At 68.4% G+C, this 21,825-nt stretch overlaps 1 protein-coding gene across 1 annotated transcript in view; it reads left to right on the top strand.

Annotated features, from left to right (window-relative positions):
- The window catches only part of esrrb (estrogen-related receptor beta), a 79,008-nt gene extending 57,855 nt beyond the window's left edge, over positions 1-21,153 (top strand). The window contains 1 exon segment of the mRNA XM_072494628.1: positions 20,909-21,153. Within this exon segment, the coding sequence (XP_072350729.1) occupies positions 20,909-21,153 (245 nt within the window).
- The last annotated feature ends 672 nt before the right edge of the window (positions 21,154-21,825 follow it).

The raw sequence follows: 21,825 nt of genomic DNA, 5'->3' as shown, positions 1-21,825 counted from the left end.
ACACTGATCCCGCGGGACCCCAACACTGATCCCCGCGGGACCCCAACACTGATCCCCGCGGGACCCCAACACTGATCCCCGCGGGACCCCAACACTGATCCCCGCGGGACCCCAAACACTGATCCCCCGCGGGACCCCAACACTGATCCCCGCGGGACCCCAACACTGATCCCCGCGGGACCCCAACACTGATCCCCGCGGGACCCCAACACTGATCCCCGCGGGACCCCAACACTGATCCCGCGGGACCCCAACACTGATCCCCGCGGGACCCCAACACTGATCCCCGCGGACCCAACACTGATCCCCGCGGGACCCCAACACTGATCCCCGCGGGACCCCAACACTGATCCCCGCGGGACCCCCAACACTGATCCCCGCGGGACCCCAACACTGATCCCCGCGGGGACCCCAACACTGATCCCCGCGGGACCCCAACACTGATCCCCGCGGGACCCCAACACTGATCCCCGCGGGACCCCAACACTGATCCCCGCGGGACCCCAACACTGATCCCCGCGGGACCCCAACACTGATCCCCGCGGGACCCCAACACTGATCCCCGCGGGACCCCAACACTGATCCCCGCGGGACCCCAACACTGATCCCCGCGGGACCCCAACACTGATCCCCGCGGGACCCCAACACTGATCCCCGCGGGACCCCAACACTGATCCCCGCGGGACCCCAACACAGATCCCCGCGGGACCCCAACACTGATCCCCGCGGGACCCCAACACTGATCCCCGCGGGACCCCAACACTGATCCCCGCGGGACCCCAACACTGATCCCCGCGGGACCCCAACACTGATCCCCGCGGGACCCCAACACAGATCCCCGCGGGACCCCAACACTGATCCCCGCGGGACCCCAACACTGATCCCCGCGGGACCCCAACACTGATCCCCGCGGGACCCCAACACTGATCCCGCGGGACCCCAACACTGATCCCCGCGGGACCCCAACACTGATCCCGCGGGACCCCAACACTGATCCCCGCGGGACCCCAACACTGATCCCCGCGGGACCCCAACACTGATCCCCGCGGGACCCCAACACTGATCCCCGCGGGACCCCAACACTGATCCCCGCGGGACCCCAACACTGATCCCCGCGGGACCCCAACACTGAGCCCCGCGGGACCCCAACACTGAGCCCCGCGGGACCCCAACACTGAGCCCCGCGGGACCCCAACACTGAGCCCCGCGGGACCCCCAACACTGATCCCCGCGGGACCCCAACACTGATCCCCGCGGGACCCCCAACACTGATCCCCGCGGGACCCCAACACTGATGCCCGCGGGACCCCAACACTGATGCCCGCGGGACCCCAACACTGATGCCCGCGGGACCCCAACACTGATCCCGCGGACCCCAACACTGATCCCCGCGGGACCCCAACACTGATCCCCGCGGGACCCCAACACTGATCCCCGCGGGACCCCAACACTGATCCCCGCGGGACCCCAACACAGATCCCCGCGGGACCCCAACACTGATCCCCGCGGGACCCCAACACTGATCCCCGCGGGGACCCCAACAACTGATCCCCGCGGGACCCCAACACTGATCCCCGCGGGACCCCCAACACTGATCCCCGCGGGACCCCAACACTGATCCCCGCGGGACCCCAACACTGAGCCCCGCGGGACCCCAACACTGATCCCCGCGGGACCCCAACGCTGATCCCCGCGGGACCCCAACGCTGATCCCCGCGGGACCCCAACGCTGATCCCCGCGGGACCCCAACGCTGATCCCCGCGGGACCCCAACGCTGATCCCCGCGGGACCCCAACGCTGATCCCCGCGGGACCCCAACGCTGATCCCCGCGGGACCCCAACGCTGATCCTCGCGGGACCCCAACGCTGAGCCCCGCGAGACCCCAACGCTGATCCCCGCGGGACCCCAACGCTGAGCCCCGCGGGACCCCAACGCTGAGCCCCGCGGGACCCCAACGCTGAGCCCCGCGGGACCCCAACGCTGAGCCCCGCGGGGACCCCAACGCTGAGCCCCGCGGGACCCCCAACGCTGAGCCCCGCGGGACCCCAACGCTGATGCCCCGCGGGACCCCAACGCTGATCCCCGCGGGACCCCAACGCTGATCCCCGCGGGACCCCAACGCTGATCCCCGCGGGACCCCAACGCTGATCCCCGCGGGACCCCAACGCTGATCCCCGCGGGACCCCAACGCTGATCCCCGCGGGACCCCAACGATGATCCCGCGGGACCCCAACGCTGAACCCCGCGGACCCCAACGCTGAACCCCGCGGGACCCCAACGCTGAACCCCGCGGGACCCCAACGCTGAACCCCGCGGGACCCCAACACTGAACCCCGCGGGACCCCAACACTGATCCCATCAGGACCCCATCACTGATCCCCGCGGACCCCTAACACTGATCCCAGCGGGGCCCCAACACTGATCCCCGCGGGACCCCAACACTGATCCCCGCGGGACCCCAACACTGATCCCCGCGGGACCCCAACACTGATCCCCGCGGGACCCCAACACTGATCCCCGCGCGACCCCAACACTGATCCCCGCGCGACCCCAACACTGATCCCCGCGCGACCCCAACACTGATCCCCGCGCGACCCCAACACTGATCCCCGCGCGACCCCAACACTGATCCCCGCGGGACCCCAACACTGATCCCCGCGGGACCCCAACACTGATCCCCGCGGGACCCCAACACTGATCCCCGCGGGACCCCAACACTGATCCCCGCGGGACCCCAACACTGATCCCCGCGGGACCCCAACACTGATCCCCGCGGGACCCCAACACTGATCCCCGCGGGACCCCAACCACTGATCCCCGCGGGACCCCAACACTGATCCCCGCGGGACCCCAACACTGATCCCCGCGGGACCCCAACACTGATCCCCGCGGGACCCCAACACTGATCCCCGAGGGACCCCAACACTGATCCCCGCGGGACCCCAACACTGATCCCCGCGGGACCCCAACACTGATCCCCCGCGGGACCCCAACACTGATCCCCGCGGGACCCCAACACTGATCCCCGCGGGACCCCAACACTGAATCCTCGCGGGACCCCAACACTGATCCTCGCGGGACCCCAACACTGATCCCCGCGGGACCCCAACACTGATCCCCGCGGGACCCCAACACTGATCCCCGCGGGACCCCAACACTGATCCCCGCGGGGACCCCAACACTGATCCCCGCGGGACCCCAACACTGATCCCCGCGGGACCCCCAACACTGACCCCCGCGGGGCCCCAACACTGACCCCCGCGGGACCCCAACACTGACCCCCGCGGAGCCCCAACACTGATCCCCGCGCGACCCCAACACCGATCCCCGCGGGACCCCAACACCGATCCCCGCGGGACCCCAACACCGATCCCCGCGGGACCCCAACACCGATCCCCGGCGGGACCCCAACACCGATCCCCGCGGGACCCCAACACCGATCCCCGCGGGACCCCAACACCGATCCCCGCGGGACCCCAACACCGATCCCCGCGGGACCCCAACACCGATCCCCGCGGGACCCCAACACCGATCCCCGCGGGACCCCAACACCGATCCCCGCGGGACCCCAACACCGATCCCCGCGGGACCCCAACACCGATCCCCGCGGGACACCAACACCGATCCCCGCGGGACCCCAACACCGAACCCCGCGGGTCCCCAAGACTGATCGCTGTCTCCAACACTGATCCCTGTCCCCAACACTGATCCCCGCGGGACCCCAACACTGATCCCCGCGGGACCCCAACACTGATCCCCGCGGGACCCAACACTGATCCCCGCGGGACACCAACACTGATCCCCGCGGGACCCCAACACTGAACCCCGCGGGTCCCCAAGACTGATCGCTGTCTCCAACACTGATCCCTGTCCCCAACACTGATCCCCGCGGGACCCCAACACTGATCCCCGCGGGACCCCAACACTGATCCCCGCGGGACCCCAACACTGATCCCCGCGGGGACCCCAACACTGATCCCCCGCGGGACCCCAACACTGATCCCCGCGGGACCCCAACACTGATCCCCCGCGGGACCCCAACACTGATCCCCGCGGGACCCCAACACTGATCCCCGCGGGACCCCAACACTGATCCCCGCGGGACCCCAACACTGATCCCCGCGGGACCCCAACACTGATCCCCGCGGGACCCCAACACTGATCCCCGCGGGACCCCAACACTGATCCCCGCGGGACCCAACACTGATCCCCGCGGGACCCCAACACTGATCCCCGCGGGACCCCAACACTGATCCCCGCGGGACCCCCAACACTGATCCCCCGCGGGACCCCAACACTGATCCCGCGGGACCCCAACACTGATCCCGCGGGACCCCAACACTGATCCCCGCGGGACCCCAACACTGATCCCCCGCGGGACCCCAACACTGATCCCCGCGGGGACCCAACACTGATCCCCGCGGGACCCCAACACTGATCCCCGCGGGACCCCCAACACTGAATCCCCGCGGGACCCCAACACTGATCCCCGCGGAGCCCCAACACTGATCCCCGCGCGACCCCAACACTGATCCCCGCGGGACCCCAACACCGATCCCCGCGGGACCCCAACACCGATCCCCGCGGGACCCCAACACCGATCCCCGCGGGACCACAACACCGATCCCCGCGGGACCCCAACACCGATCCCCGCGGGACCCCAACACCGATCCCCGCGGGACCCCAACACCGATCCCCGCGGGACCCCCAACACCGATCCCCGCGGGACCCCAACACCGATCCCCGCGGGACCCCAACACCGATCCCCGCGGGACCCCAACACCGATCCCCGCGGGACCCCAACACCGATCCCCGCGGGACACCAACACCGATCCCCGCGGGACCCCAACACTGAACCCCGCGGGTCCCCAAGACTGATCGCTGTCTCCAACACTGATCCCTGTCCCCAACACTGATCCCCGCGGGACCCCAACACTGATCCCCGCGGGACCCCCAACACTGATCCCCGCGGGACCCCAACACTGATCCCCGCGGGACCCCAACACTGATCCCCGCGGGACACCAACACTGATGCCCGCGGGACCCCAACACTGATCCCCGCGGGACCCCAACACTGATCCCCGCGGGACCCCAACACTGATCCCCGCGGGACCCCAACACTGATCCCCGCGGGACCCCAACACTGATCCCCGCGGGACCCCAACACAGATCCCCGCGGGACCCCAACACTGATCCCCGCGGGACCCCAACACTGATTCCCCGCGGGGACCCCAACACTGATCCCCGCGGGACCCCAACACTGATCCCCGCGGGACCCCAACACTGATCCCCGCGGGACCCCAACACTGATCCCCGCGGGACCCCAACACTGATCCCCGCGGGACCCCAACACTGATCCCCGCGGGACCCCAACACTGATCCCCGCGGGACCCCAACACTGATCCCCGCGGGACCCCAACACTGATCCCCGCGTGGACCCCAACACTGATCCCCGCGGGACCCCAACACTGAGCCCCGCGGGACCCCAACACTGAGCCCCGCGGGACCCCAACACTGAGCCCCGCGGGACCCCAACACTGAGCCCCGCGGGACCCCAACACTGAGCCCCGCGGGACCCCAACACTGATCCCCGCGGGACCCCAACACTGATCCCCGCGGGACCCCAACACTGATCCCCGCGGGACCCCAACACTGATGCCCGCGGGACCCCAACACTGATGGCCCGCGGGACCCCAACACTGATGCCCGCGGGACCCCAACACTGATGCCCGCGGGACCCCCAACACTGATCCCCGCGGGACCCCAACACTGATCCCCGCGGGACCCCAACACTGATCCCCGCGGGACCCCAACACTGATCCCCGCGGGACCCCAACACAGATCCCCGCGGACCCCAACACTGATCCCCGCGGGACCCCAACACTGATCCCCGCGGGACCCCAACACTGATCCCCGCGGGACCCCAACACTGATCCCCGCGGGACCCCAACACTGATCCCCGCGGGACCCCAACACTGATTCCCCGCGGGACCCCAACACTGATCCCCGCGGGGACCCCAACACTGATCCCCGCGGGACCCCAACACTGATCCCCGCGGGACCCCAACACTGATGCCCGCGGGACCCCAACACTGATCCCCGCGGGACCCCAACACTGATCCCCGCGGGACCCCAACACTGATCCCCGCGGGACCCCAACACTGATCCCCGCGGGACCCCAACACTGATCCCCGCGGGACCCCAACACTGATCCCCGCGGGACCCCAACACTGATCCCCGCGGGACCCCAACACTGATCCCCGCGGGACCCCAACACTGATCCCCGCGGGACCCCAACACTGATCCCCGCGGGGACCCCAACACTGATCCCCGCGGGACCCCAACACTGATCCCCGCGGGACCCCAACACTGATCCCCGCGGGACCCCAACACTGATCCCCGCGGGACCCCAACACTGATGCCCGCGGGACCCCAACACTGATCCCCGCGGGGACCCCAACACTGATCCCCGCGGGACCCCAACACTGATCCCCGCGGGACCCCAACACTGATCCCCGCGGGACCCCAACACTGATCCCCGCGGGACCCCAACACTGATCCCCGCGGGACCCCAACACAGATCCCCGCGGGACCCCAACACAGATCCCCGCGGGACCCCAACACTGATCCCCGCGGGACCCCAACACTGATCCCCGCGGGACCCCAACACTGATCCCCGCGGGACCCCAACACTGATCCCCGCGGGACCCCAACACTGATCCCCGCGGGACCCCAACACTGATCCCCGCGGGACCCCAACACTGATCCCCGCGGGACCCCAACACTGATCCCCGCGGGACCCCAACACTGATCCCCGCGGGACCCCAACACTGATCCCCGCGGGGACCCCAACACTGATCCCCGCGGGACCCCAACACTGATCCCCGCGGGACCCCAACACTGATCCCCGCGGGACCCCAACACTGAGCCCCGCGGGGACCCCAACACTGAGCCCCGCGGGACCCCAACACTGAGCCCCCGCGGGACCCCAACACTGAGCCCCCGCGGGACCCCAACACTGAGCCCCGCGGGGACCCCAACACTGAGCCCCGCGGGACCCCAACACTGAGCCCCGCGGGACCCCAACACTGAGCCCCGCGGGACCCCAACACTGAGCCCCGCGGGACCCCAACACTGAGCCCCGCGGGACCCCAACACTGAGCCCCCGCGGGACCCCAACACTGATCCCCGCGGGACCCCAACACTGATCCCCGCGGGACCCCAACACTGATCCCCGCGGGACCCCCAACACTGATCCCCGCGGGACCCCAACGCTGATCCCCGCGGGACCCCAACGCTGATCCCCGCGGGACCCCAACGCTGATCCCCGCGGGACCCCAACGCTGATCCCCGCGGGACCCCAACGCTGATCCCCGCGGGACCCCAACGCTGATCCCCGCGGGACCCCAACGCTGATCCCCGCGAGACCCCAACGCTGATCCACAGCGGGACCCCAACGCTGAGCCCCGCGGGACCCCAACGCTGAGCCCCGCGGGACCCCAACGCTGAGCCCCGCGGGACCCCAACGCTGAGCCCCGCGGGACCCCAACGCTGAGCCCCGCGGGACCCCAACGCTGAGCCCCGCGGGACCCCAACGCTGAGCCCCGCGGGACCCCAACGCTGATCCCCGCGGGACCCCAACGCTGATCCCCGCGGGACCCCCAACGCTGATCCCCGCGGGACCCCAACGCTGATCCCCGCGGGGACCCCAACGCTGATCCCCGCGGGACCCCAACGCTGATCCCCGCGGGACCCCAACGATGATCCCCGCGGGACCCCAACGCTGATCCCCGCGGGACCCCAACGCTGAACCCCGCGGGACCCCAACGCTGAACCCCGCGGGACCCCAACGCTGAACCCCGCGGGACCCCAACGCTGAACCCCGCGGGACCCCAACACTGATCCCATCAGGACCCCAACACTGATCCCCGCGGACCCCTAACACTGATCCCCGCGGGACCCCAACGCTGATCCCCGCGGGACCCCAACGCTGGACCCCGCGGGGACCCCAACGCTGAACCCCGCGGGACCCCAACGCTGAACCCCGCGGGACCCCAACGCTGAACCCCGCGGGACCCCAACGCTGAACCCCGCGGGACCCCAACACTGATCCCATCAGGACCCCATCACTGATCCCCGCGGACCCCTAACACTGATCCCAGCGGGGGCCCCACACTGATCCCCGCGGGACCCCAACACTGATCCCCGCGGGACCCCAACACTGATCCCCGCGGGACCCCAACACTGATCCCCGCGGGACCCCAACACTGATCCCCGCGCGACCCCAACACTGATCCCCGCGCGACCCCAACACTGATCCCCGCGCGACCCCAACACTGATCCCCGCGCGACCCCAACACTGATCCCCGCGCGACCCCAACACTGATCCCCGCGGGACCCCAACACTGATCCTCGCGGGACCCCAACACTGATCCCCGCGGGACCCCAACACTGATCCCCGCGGGACCCCAACACTGATTCCCCGCGGGACCACAACACTGATCCCCGCGGGACCCCAACACTGATCCCCGCGGGACCCCAACACTGATCCCCGCGGGACCCCAACACTGATCCCCGCGGGACCCCAACACTGATCCCCGCGGGACCCCAACACTGATCCCCGCGGGACCCCAACACTGATCCCCGCGGGACCCCAACACTGATCCCCGCGGGACCCCAACACTGATCCCCGAGGGACCCCAACACTGATCCCCGCGGGACCCCAACACTGATCCCCGCGGGACCCCAACACTGATCCCCGCGGGACCCCAACACTGATCCCCGCGGGACCCCAACACTGATCCCCGCGGGACCCCAACACTGATCCTCGCGGGACCCCAACACTGATCCTCGCGGGACCCCAACACTGATCCCCGCGGGACCCCAACACTGATCCCCGCGGGACCCCCAACACTGATCCCCGCGGGACCCCAACACTGATCCCCGCGGGACCCCAACACTGATCCCCGCGGGACCCCAACACTGATCCCCGCGGGACCCCAACACTGACCCCCGCGGGGCCCCCAACACTGACCCCCGCGGGACCCCAACACTGACCCCCGCGGAGCCCCAACACTGATCCCCGCGCGACCCCAACACTGATCCCCGCGGGACCCCAACACCGATCCCCGCGGGACCCCAACACCGATCCCCGCGGGACCCCAACACCGATCCCCGCGGGACCCCAACACCGATCCCCGCGGGACCCCAACACCGATCCCCGCGGGACCCCAACACCGATCCCCGCGGGACCCCAACACCGATCCCCGCGGGACCCCAACACCGATCCCCGCGGGACCCCAACACCGATCCCCGCGGGACCCCAACACCGATCCCCGCGGGACCCCAACACCGATCCCCGCGGGACCCCAACACCGATCCCCGCGGGACACCAACACCGATCCCCGCGGGACCCCAACACTGAACCCCGCGGGTCCCCAAGACTGATCGCTGTCTCCAACACTGATCCCTGTCCCCAACACTGATCCCCGCGGGACCCCAACACTGATCCCCGCGGGACCCAACACTGATCCCCGCGGGACCCCAACACTGATCCCCGCGGGACACCAACACTGATCCCCGCGGGACCCCAACACTGAACCCCGCGGGTCCCCAAGACTGATCGCTGTCTCCAACACTGATCCCTGTCCCCAACACTGATCCCCGCGGGACCCCAACACTGATCCCCGCGGGACCCCAACACTGATCCCCCGCGGGACCCCAACACTGATCCCCGCGGGACCCCAACACTGATCCCCGCGGGACCCCCAACACTGATCCCCGCGGGACCCCAACACTGATCCCCGCGGGACCCCAACACTGATCCCCGCGGGACCCCAACACTGATCCCCGCGGGACCCCAACACTGATCCCCGCGGGACCCCAACACTGATCCCCGCGGGACCCCAACACTGATCCCCGCGGGACCCCAACACTGATCCCCGCGGGACCCCAACACTGATCCCCGCGGGGACCCCAACACTGATCCCCGCGGGACCCCAACACTGATCCCCGCGGGACCCCAACACTGATCCCCGCGGGACCCCAACACTGATCCCCGCGGGACCCCAACACTGATCCCCGCGGGACCCCAACACTGATCCCCGCGGGACCCCAACACTGATCCCCGCGGGACCCCAACACTGATCCCCGCGGGACCCCAACACTGATCCCCGCGGGACCCCAACACTGATCCCCGCGGGACCCCAACACTGATCCCCGCGGGACCCCAACACTGATCCCCGCGGGACCCCAACACTGATCCCCGCGGAGCCCCAACACTGATCCCCGCGCGACCCCAACACTGATCCCCGCGGGACCCCAACACCGATCCCCGCGGGACCCCAACACCGATCCCCGCGGGACCCCAACACCGATCCCCGCGGGACCACAACACCGATCCCCGCGGGACCCCAACACCGATCCCCGCGGGACCCCAACACCGATCCCCGCGGGACCCCAACACCGATCCCCGCGGGACCCCAACACCGATCCCCGCGGGACCCCAACACCGATCCCCGCGGGACCCCAACACCGATCCCCGCGGGACCCCAACACCGATCCCCGCGGGACCCCCAACACCGATCCCCGCGGGACACCAACACCGATCCCCGCGGGACCCCAACACTGAACCCCGCGGGTCCCCCAAGACTGATCGCTGTCTCCAACACTGATCCCTGTCCCCAACACTGATCCCCCGCGGGACCCCAACACTGATCCCCGCGGGACCCCAACACTGATCCCCGCGGGACCCCAACACTGATCCCCGCGGGACACCAACACTGATCCCCGCGGGACCCCAACACTGAACCCCGCGGGTCCCCAAGACTGATCGCTGTCTCCAACACTGATCCCTGTCCCCAACACTGATCCCCGCGGGACCCCAACACTGATCCCCGCGGGGACCCCAACACTGATCCCCGCGGGACCCCAACACTGATCCCCGCGGGACCCCAACACTGATCCCCGCGGGACCCCAACACTGATCCCCGCGGGACCCCAACACTGATCCCCGCGGGACCCCAACACTGATCCCCGCGGGACCCCAACACTGATCCCCGCGGGACCCCAACACTGATCCCCGCGGGACCCCAACACTGATCCCCGCGGGACCCCAACACTGATCCCCCGCGGGACCCCAACACTGATCCCCGCGGGACCCCCAACACTGATCCCCGCGGGACCCCAACACTGATCCCCGCGGGACCCCAACACTGATCCCCGCGGGACCCCCAACACTGATCCCCGCGGGACCCCAACACTGATCCCCGCGGGACCCCAACACTGATCCCCGCGGGACCCCAACACTGATCCCCGCGGGACCCCAACACTGATCCCCGCGGGACCCCAACACTGATCCCCGCGGGACCCCAACACTGATCCCCGCGGGACCCCAACACTGATCCCCGCGGGACCCCAACACTGATCCCCGCGGGACCCCAACACTGATCCCCGCGGGACCCCAACACTGATCCCCGCGGGACCCCAACACTGATCCCCGCGGGACCCCAACACTGATCCCCGCGGGACCCCAACACTGATCCCCGCGGGACCCCAACACTGATCCCCGCGGGACCCCAACACTGATCCCCGCGGGACCCCAACACTGATCCCCGCGGGACCCCAACACTGATCCCGGCGGGACCCCAACACTGATCCCGGCGGGACCCCAACACTGATCCCCGCGGGACCCCAACACTGATCCCCGCGGGACCCCAACACTGATCCCCGCGGGACCCCAACACTGATCCCGGCGGGACCCCAACACTGATCCCGGCGGGACCCCCAACACTGATCCCCGCGGGACCCCAACACTGATCCCCGCGGGACCCCAACACTGATCCCCGCGGGACCCCAACACTGATCCCCGCGGGACCCCAACACTGATCCCCGCGGGACCCCAACACTGATCCCCGCGGGACCCCAAACACTGACCCCCGCGGGACCCCAACACTGACCCCCGCGGGACCCCAACACTGACCCCCCGCGGGACCCCAACACTGATCCCCGCGGGACCCCAACACTGATCCCCGCGGGACCCCAACACTGATCCCCGCGGGACCCCCAACACTGACCCCCGCGGGACCCCAACACTGACCCCCGCGGGACCCCAACACTGACCCCCGCGGGGCCCCAACACTGATCCCCGCGGGACACCAACACTGATCCCCGCGGGACCCCAACACTGATCCCGCGGGACCCCAACACTGATCCCCGCGGGACCCCAACACTGATCCCCGCGGGACCCCAACACTGATCCCCGCGGGACCCCAACACTGATCCCCGCGGGACCCCAACACTGATCCCCGCGGGACCCCAACACTGATCCCCGCGGGACCCCAACACTGACCCCTGCGGGACCCCAACACTGACCCCTGCGGGACCCCAACACTGATCCCCGTCCCCAACACTGATCCCCGCGGGACCCCAACACTGATCCCCGCGGGGCCCCAACACTGATCCCCGCGGGACCCCCAACACTGATCCCCGCGGGGCTCCAACACTGATCCCCGCGGGGCTCCAACACTGATCCCCGCGGGGCCCCAACACTGATCCCCGCGGGACCCCAACACTGATCCCCGTCCCCAACACTGATCCCTGCGGGACCCCAACACTGATCCCCGCGGGACCCCAACACTGATCCCCGCGGGACCCCAACACTGATCCCCGCGGGACCCCAACACTGATCCCCGCGGGACCCCAACACTGATCCCCGCGGGACCCCAACACTGATCCCCGCGGGACCCCAACACTGATCCCCGCGGGACCCCAACACTGATCCCCGCGGGACCCCAACACTGATCCCCGCGGGACCCCAACACTGATCCCCGCGGGACCCCAACACTGATCCCCGCGGGACCCCAACACTGATCCCCGCGGGACCCCAACACTGATCCCCGCGGGACCCCAACACTGATCCCCGCGGGACCCCAACACTGATCCCCGCGGGACCCCAACACTGATCCCCGCGGGACCCCAACACTGATCCCCGCGGGACCCCAACACTGATCCCCGCGGGACCCCAACACTGATCCCCGCGGGACCCCAACACTGATCCCCGCGGGGCCCCAACACTGATCCCCGCGCGACCCCAACACTGATCCCCGCGCGACCCCAACACTGATCCCCGCGCGACCCCAACACTGATACCCGCGCGACCCCAACACTGATCCCCGCGGGGCCCCAACACTGATCCCCGCGCGACCCCAACACTGATCCCCGCGCGACCCCAACACTGAACCCCGCGGGGCCCAAACACTGATCCCCGCGGGACCCCAACACTGATCCCTGCGGACCCGCAACACTGATCCCCGCGGGGCCCCAACACTGATCCCCGCGCGACCCCAACACTGATCCCCGTGCGACCCCAACACTGATCCCCGCGGGACCCCAACACTGATCCCCGCGGGACCCCAACACTGATCCCCGCGGGGCCCCAACACTGATCCCCGCGGGACCCCAACACTGATCCCCGTCCCCAACACTGATCCCTGCGGGACCCCAACCCTGAACCCCGCGGGCCCCCAACACTGATCCCCGCGGGACCCCAACACTGATCCCCGCGGGACCCCAACACTGATCCCCGCGGGGCCCCAAAACTGATCCCCGCGGGGCCCCAACACTGATCCCCGCGGGACCCCAACACTGATCCCCGCGGGACCCCAACACTGATCCCCGCGCGACCCCAACACTGATCCCCGCGCGACCCCAACACTGATCCCCGCGCGACCCCAACACTGATACCCGCGCGACCCCAACACTGATACCCGTGCGACCCCAACACTGATCCCCGCGGGGCCCCAACACTGATCCCCGCGCGACCCCAACACTGATCCCCGCGCGACCCCAAAACTGAACCCCGCGGGGCCCAAACACTGATCCCCGCGGGACCCCAACACTGATCCCTGCGGACCCGCAACACTGATCCCCGCGGGGCCCCAACACTGATCCCCGCGCGACCCCAACACTGATCCCCGTGCGACCCCAAAACTGATCCCCGCGGGACCCCAACACTGATCCCCGCGGGACCCCAACACTGATCCCCGCGGGACCCCAACACTGATCCCCGCGGGACCCCAACACTGATCCCCGCGGGACCCCAACACTGATCCCCGCGGGACCCCAACACTGATCCCCGCGGGACCCCAACACTGATCCCCGCGGGACCCCAACACTGATCCCCGCGGGACCCCAACACTGATCCCCGCGGGACCCCAACACTGATCCCCGCGGGACCCCAACACTGATCCCCGCGGGACCCCAACACTGATCCCCGCGGGACCCCAACACTGATCCCCGCGGGACCCCAACACTGATCCCCGCGGGACCCCAACACTGATCCCCGCGGGACCCCAACACTGATCCCCGCGGGACCCCAACACTGATCCCCGCGGGACCCCAACACTGATCCCCGCGGGACCCCAACACTGAACCCCGCGGGTCCCCAAGACTGATCGCTGTCTCCAACACTGATCCCTGTCCCCAACACTGATCCCCCCGTGACCACAACACTGATCCCCGCGGGACCCCATCACTGATCCCCGCGGGACCCCAACACTGATCCCCGCGGGACCCCAACACTGATCCCCGCGGGACCCCAACACTGATCCGCGCGGGACCCCAACACTGATCCCCGCGGGACCCCAACACTGATCCCCGCGGGACCCCAACACTGATCCCCGCGGGACCCCAACACTGATCCCCGCGGGACCCCAACACTGATCCCCGCGGGACCCCAACACTGATCCACGCGGGACCCCAACACTGATCCCCGCGGGACCCCAACACTGATCCCCGCGGGACCCCAACACTGATCCCCGCGGGACCCCAACACTGATCCCCGCGGGACCCCAACACTGATCCCCGCGGGACCCCAACACTGATCCCCGCGGGACCCCAACACTGATCCCCGCGGGACCCCAACACTGATCCCCGCGGGACCCCAACACTGATCCCCGCGGGACCCCAACACTGACCCCCGCGGGACCCCAACACTGACCCCCGCGGGACCCCAACTCTGATCCCCACGGGACCCCAACACTGATCCCCGCGGGACCCCAACACTGATCCCCGCGGGACCCCAACACTGATCCCCGCGGGACCCCAACACTGATCCCCGCGGGACCCCAACACTGATCCCCGCGGGACCCCAACACTGATCCCCGCGGGACCCCAACACTGATCCCCGCGGGACCCCAACACTGATCCCCGCGGGACCCCAACACTGATCCCCGCGGGACCTCAACACTGATCCCCGCGGGGCCACAACACTGATCCCCGCGGGACCCCAACACTGATCCCCGTCCCCAACACTGATCCCTGCGGGACCCCAACACTGATCCCCGCGGGACCCCAACACTGATCCCCGCGGGACCCCAACACTGATCCCCGCGGGGCTCCAACACTGATCCCCGCGGGGCCCCAACACTGATCCCCGCGGGGCCCCAACACTGATCCCCGCGGGACCCCAACACTGATCCCCGTCCCCAACACTGATCCCTGCGGGACCCCAACACTGATCCCAGCGGGACCCCAACACTGATCCCCGCGGGACCCCAACACTGATCCCCGCGGGACCCCAACACTGATCCCCGCGGGACCCCAACACTGATCCCCGCGGGACCCCAACACTGATCCCGGCGGGACCCCAACACTGATCCCGGCGGGACCCCAACACTGATCCCGGCGGGACCCCAACACTGATCCCCGCGGGACCCCAACACTGATCCCCGCGGGACCCCAACACTGATCCCCGCGGGACCCCAACACTGATGCCCGCGGGACCCCAACACTGACCCCCGCGGGACCCCAACACTGACCCCCGCGGGACCCCAACACTGATCCCCGCGGGACCCCAACACTGATCCCCGCGGGACCCCAACACTGTTCCCCGCGGGACCCCAACACTGATTCCCGCGGGACCCCATCACTGACCCCCGCGGGACCCCAACACTGACCCCCGCGGGACCCCAACACTGAACCCCGCGGGGCCCCAACACTGATCCCCGCGGGACCCCAACACTGAACCCCGCGGGACCCCAACCCTGAACCCCGCGGGACCCCAACACTGATCCCCGCGGGACACCCCAACACTGATCCCCGCGGGGCCCCAAAACTGATCCCCGCGCGACCCCAACACTGATCCCCGCGCGACCCCGACACTGATCCCCGCGCGACCCCGACACTGATCCCCGCGCGACCCCGACACTGATCCCCGCGCGACCCCGACACTGATCCCCGCGCGGCCCCGACACTGATCCCCGCGCCGCCCCGACACTGATCCCCGCGGGACCCCGACACTGATCCCCGCGGGACCCCGACACTGATCCCCGCGGGACCCCGACACTGATCCCCGCGGGACCCCGACACTGATCCCCGCGGGACCCCGACACTGATCCCCGCGGGACCCCGACACTGATCCCCGCGGGACCCCAACACTGATCCCCGCGGGACCCCAACACTGATCCCCGCGGGACCCCAACACTGATCCCCGCGGGACCCCAACACTGATCCCCGCGGGACCCCAACACTGATCCCCGCGGGACCCCAACACTGATCCCCGCGGGACCCCAACACTGATCCCCGCGGGACCCCAACACTGATCCCCGCGGGACCCCAACACTGATCCGTGCGGGACCCCAACACTGATCCGTGCGGGACCCCAACACTGATCCGTGCGGGACCCCAACACTGATCCCCGCGGGACCCCAACTTTGATCCCCGCGGGACCCCAACACTGATCCCCGCGGGACCCCAACGCTGAACCCCGCGGGTCCCCAAGTCTGATCCCTGTCTCCAACACTGATCCCTGTCCCCAACACTGATCCCCGCGGGACCCCAACACTGATCCCCGCGGGACCCCAACACTGATCCCCGCGGGACCCCAACACTGATCCCCGCGGGACCCCAACACTGATCCCCGCGGGACCCCAACACTGATCCCCGCGGGACCCCAACACTGATCCCCGCGGGACCCCAACACTGATCCCCGCGGGACCCCAACACTGATCCCCGCGGGACCCCAACACTGATCCCCGCGGGACCCCAACACTGATCCCCGCGGGACCCCAACACTGATCCCCGCGGGACCCCAACACTGATCCCCGCGCGACCCCAACACTGATCCCCGCGCGACCCCAACGCTGATCCCCGCGCGACCCCAACGCTGATCCCCGCGCGACCCCAACGCTGATCCCCGCGCGACCCCAACGCTGATCCCCGCGCGACCCCAACGCTGATCCCCGCGCGACCCCAACGCTGATCCCCGCGCGACCCCAACGCTGATCCCCGCGCGACCCCAACGCTGATCCCCGCGCGACCCCAACGCTGATCCCCGCGCGACCCCAACGCTGATCCCCGCGCGACCCCAACGCTGATCCCCGCGCGACCCCAACGCTGATCCCCGCGCGACCCCAACGCTGATCCCCGCGCGACCCCAACGCTGATCCCCGCGCGACCCCAACGCTGATCCCCGCGCGACCCCAACGCTGATCCCCGCGCGACCCCAACGCTGATCCCCGCGCGACCCCAACGCTGATCCCCGCGCGACCCCAACGCTGATCCCCGCGCGACCCCAACGCTGATCCCCGCGCGACCCCAACGCTGATCCCCGCGCGACCCCAACGCTGATCCCCGCGCGACCCCAACGCTGATCCCCGCGCGACCCCAACGCTGATCCCCGCGCGACCCCAACGCTGATCCCCGCGCGACCCCAACGCTGATCCCCGCGCGACCCCAACGCTGATCCCCGCGGGACCCCAACGCTGATCCCCGCGGGACCCCAACACTGATCCCCGCGGGACCCCGACTTTGATCCCCGCGGGACCCCGACACTGAACCCCGCGGGACCCCGACACTGATCCCCGCGCGACCCCGACACTGATCCGCGCGGGACACCAACACTGATCCCCGCGGGACCCCAAGACTGATCCCTGTCTCCAACACTGATCCCTGTCTCCAACACTGATCCCCGCGGGACCCCGACACTGATCCCCGCGGGACCCCGACACTGATCCCCGCGGGACCCCGACACTGATCCCCGCGGGACCCCGACACTGATCCCCGCGGGACCCCGACACTGATCCCCGCGGGACCCCGACACTGATCCCCGCGGGACCCCGACACTGATCCCCGCGCGACCCCGACACTGATCCCCGCGCGACCCCGACACTGATCCCCGCGCGACCCCGACACTGATCCCCGCGCGACCCCGACACTGATCCCCGCGCGACCCCGACACTGATCCCCGCGCGACCCCGACACTGATCCCCGCGCGACCCCGACACTGATCCCCGCGCGACCCCGACACTGATCCCCGCGCGACCCCGACACTGATCCCCGCGCGACCCCGACACTGATCCCCGCGCGACCCCGACACTGATCCCCGCGCGACCCCGACACTGATCCCCGCGCGACCCCAACACTGATCCCCGCGCGACCCCAACACTGATCCCCGCGCGACCCCAACACTGATCCCCGCGCGACCCCAACACTGATCCCCGCGGGACCCCAACACTGATCCCCGCGGGACCCCAACACTGATCCCCGCGGGACCCCAACACTGATACCCGCGGGACCCCAACACTGATCCGTGCGGGGCCCCAACACTGATCCCCGCGGGAACCCAACACTGATCCGTGCGGGACCCCAACACTGATCCCCGCGGGACCCCAACACTGATACCCGCGGGACCCCAACACTGATCCCCGCGGGACCCCAACACTGATCCCCGCGGGGCCCCAACACTGATCCCCGCGGGACCCCAACACTGAACCCCGCGGGACCCCAACACTGATCCCCGCGGGACCCCAACACTGATCCCCGCGGGACCCCAACACTGATCCCCGCGGGACCCCAACACTGATCACCGCGGGACCCCAACAGTGATCTCTGCGGGACCCCAACACTGATCCCCGCGGGACCCCAACACTGATCCCCGCGGGACCCCAACACTGATCCCCGCGGGACCCCAACAGTGATCCCCGCGGGGCCCCAGCACTGATCCCCGCGGGAACCCAGCACTGATCCCCTCGGGACCCCAGCACTGATCCCCGCGGGGCCCCAACACTGATCCCCGCGGGGCCCCAACACTGATCCCCGCGGGAACCCAACACTGATCCCCGCGGGGCCCCAGCACTGATCCCCGCGGGAACCCAGCACTGATCCCCGCGGGAACCCAGCACTGATCCCCGCGGGACCCCAGCACTGATCCCCGCGGGACCCCAACACTGATCCCCGCGGGACCCCAACACTGATCCCCGCGGGACCCCAACACTGATCCCCGCGGGACCCCAACACTGATCCCCGCGGGACCCCAACACTGATCCCCGCGGGACCCCAACACTGATCCCCGCGGGACCCCAACACTGATCCCCGCGGGACCCCAACACTGATCCCCGCGGGACCCCAACACTGATCCCCGCGGGACCCCAACACTGATCCCCGCGGGACCCCAACACTGATCCCCGCGGGACCCCAACACTGATCCCCGCGGGACCCCAACACTGATCCCCGCGGGACCCCAACACTGATCCCCGCGGGACCCCAACACTGATCCCCGCGGTACCCCAACACTGATCCCCGCGGGACCCCAACACTGATCCCCGCGGGACCCCAACACTGATCCCCGCGGGACCCCAACACTGATCCCCGCGGGACCCCAACACTGATCCCCGCGGGTCCCCAACACTGATCCCCGCGGGACCCCAACACTGATCCCCGCGGGACCCCAACACTGATCCCCGCGGGACCCCAACACTGATCCCCGCGGGACCCCAACACTGATCCCCGCGGGACCCCAACACTGATCCCCGCGGGACCCCAACACTGATCCCCGCGGGTCCCCAACACTGATCCCCGCGGGACCCCAACACTGATCCCTGCAGGACCCCACTGGACACAGGCTTCCAGTTAGAAAAACATCCCTCGACCATCACCCTCTGCTTCCTGCCACTCAGCCAATTTTCCAAATTTCCTTGGATCCCGTGGGCTCTTACCTTCGCTATCAGTCTCCCGTATGGAACCTTATCAAAAGCCTTGCTGAAGTCCAACAATTTTTAAATTTGTAACACTGAGGAAAGGATTCTGTTACCCAGGGCCCCCACCCTGCAGTGCAACACGGAGGGGATTGCAGGGAAGGGGGAGGTGTGGGGGAGGCGGTGTCCATGCCCGTGGCCAGTAGCCCCCCCCCCAGTCGGTGAACTAGGAGGCGATCAGAGCATCCCGTGCTGGCACGCACGTTGTGTCGCCCCCCCCGTGCCTGGCCAGGCCCTAAGCCCTGTCCATCCTCGCCCTGCTCCGCATCCTCTTCAGCATTTCAAAAATTACAGCATTTGGCAAATAACTTATAAACTCTGAGCAAACTGCCAAACCTATATCAGACTGCTAAACTACAGGCAGACCTGGCTCCTCCCATTAATTACATCATCTTTATCCCACTCAGATCCCATGACCTGCTTACCCCAGTCTAAACATCTCAAATGACCTATTTCCCAGGGAATCTCCAGCAATCATCACAAAGTTCCATTAGTGATCTCTTTGTAAACAAGTACATGGTAGGAATAAATAATGATCTAATTTTACAACATCTTAATTGCCCCTTTTGCACACACACCACCTGCCTGTATGTTAAACCTGGATTTTTAAAAATGTTACTGTAACAGATATATCTAAACAATCTATACAAAAATGTCCTACATGCATCACAATACTGTCCTCACTGCAGGACCTGCCCCATTTATAAACAATTGTTGGAAAGGGAGTTGAAACTAGTGCTGGGTACCCCCAGCTGCACAGGCCTGTGTGAGGGGGGGGGGGGGGAAGGTGAGGTTTGGCGTGGGGGAGAGGGAGGGCAGTGTTGTGTGAATCAGTCGAGTTTCTCCCTGACCAGCACTGTGTGTTTTGAGCAGATTCAATGCAGATCGAGGATGTGGGCAGTGTTCAGCAACTACAGGACGTGCTACACGAGGCCCTCCAGGATTACGAAGCCAGTGAACACCAGGAGGACCCTCGGAGGGCTGGCAAATTGCTACTGAGCCTGCCCCTGCTGAGGGAGACCGCCAGCAAGGCTATTCAACACTTCTACAGCATCAAACTCCAAGGAAAGGTTCCCATGCACAAACTCTTCCTGGAAATGTTGGATGCAAAAGTCTGACAAGCTGAGGAAATGGAAGAAAGAATTGGCCAGGTCCTTTCTTTAAGTTCACCACTGACCATGATCAATCAATGCTGAAAAGCTGTCTAGGAGCAGAGATACGTTTGGGATTGTGGGATTCTGTGAATCAACAGATATAACATTCCTGAATCTTCACTGAGGACCACGTTTACCATCAGTCCCACTCCAGCATTGTGGACAGTCTTCCCAGACTCTCGGTACAAAGTGTTCAGTTATTGTGCTTGGGATCCGAGAGACGGTATTAACCAGCCACCAGGCCATTGGGTATTGATTAACCAGCCCCAGGCCATTGGGTATTGATTAGCTAGCCCCCAGGCCACTGGGTATTGATTAACCTGCTCCAGGCCATTGGGTATTGATTAACGAGCCCCAGGCCATTGGGTATTGATTAAACAGCCCCCGGACCATTGGGTATTGATTAACCAGCCCCAGGCCATTGGGTGTTGATTAACTAGCCCCCGGACCATTGGGTATTGATTAACCAGCTCCAGGCCATTGGGTATTGATTAACTAGCCCCAGGCCATTGGGTATTGATTAACCAGCCCCAGACCATTGGGTATTGATTAACCAGCCCCCAGACCATTGGGTATTGATTAACCAGCCCTCAGACCATTGGGTATTGATTAACCAGCCCCCAGACCATTGGGTAT

The sequence above is a fragment of the Scyliorhinus torazame genome, chromosome 2 (genome assembly GCF_047496885.1).
Source record: "Scyliorhinus torazame isolate Kashiwa2021f chromosome 2, sScyTor2.1, whole genome shotgun sequence".
Classification (NCBI taxonomy): Eukaryota; Metazoa; Chordata; class Chondrichthyes; order Carcharhiniformes; family Scyliorhinidae; genus Scyliorhinus; species Scyliorhinus torazame.
Note: the sequence above shows the minus strand (reverse complement) of the source record. Positions and strands in the feature narration are given on the sequence as shown.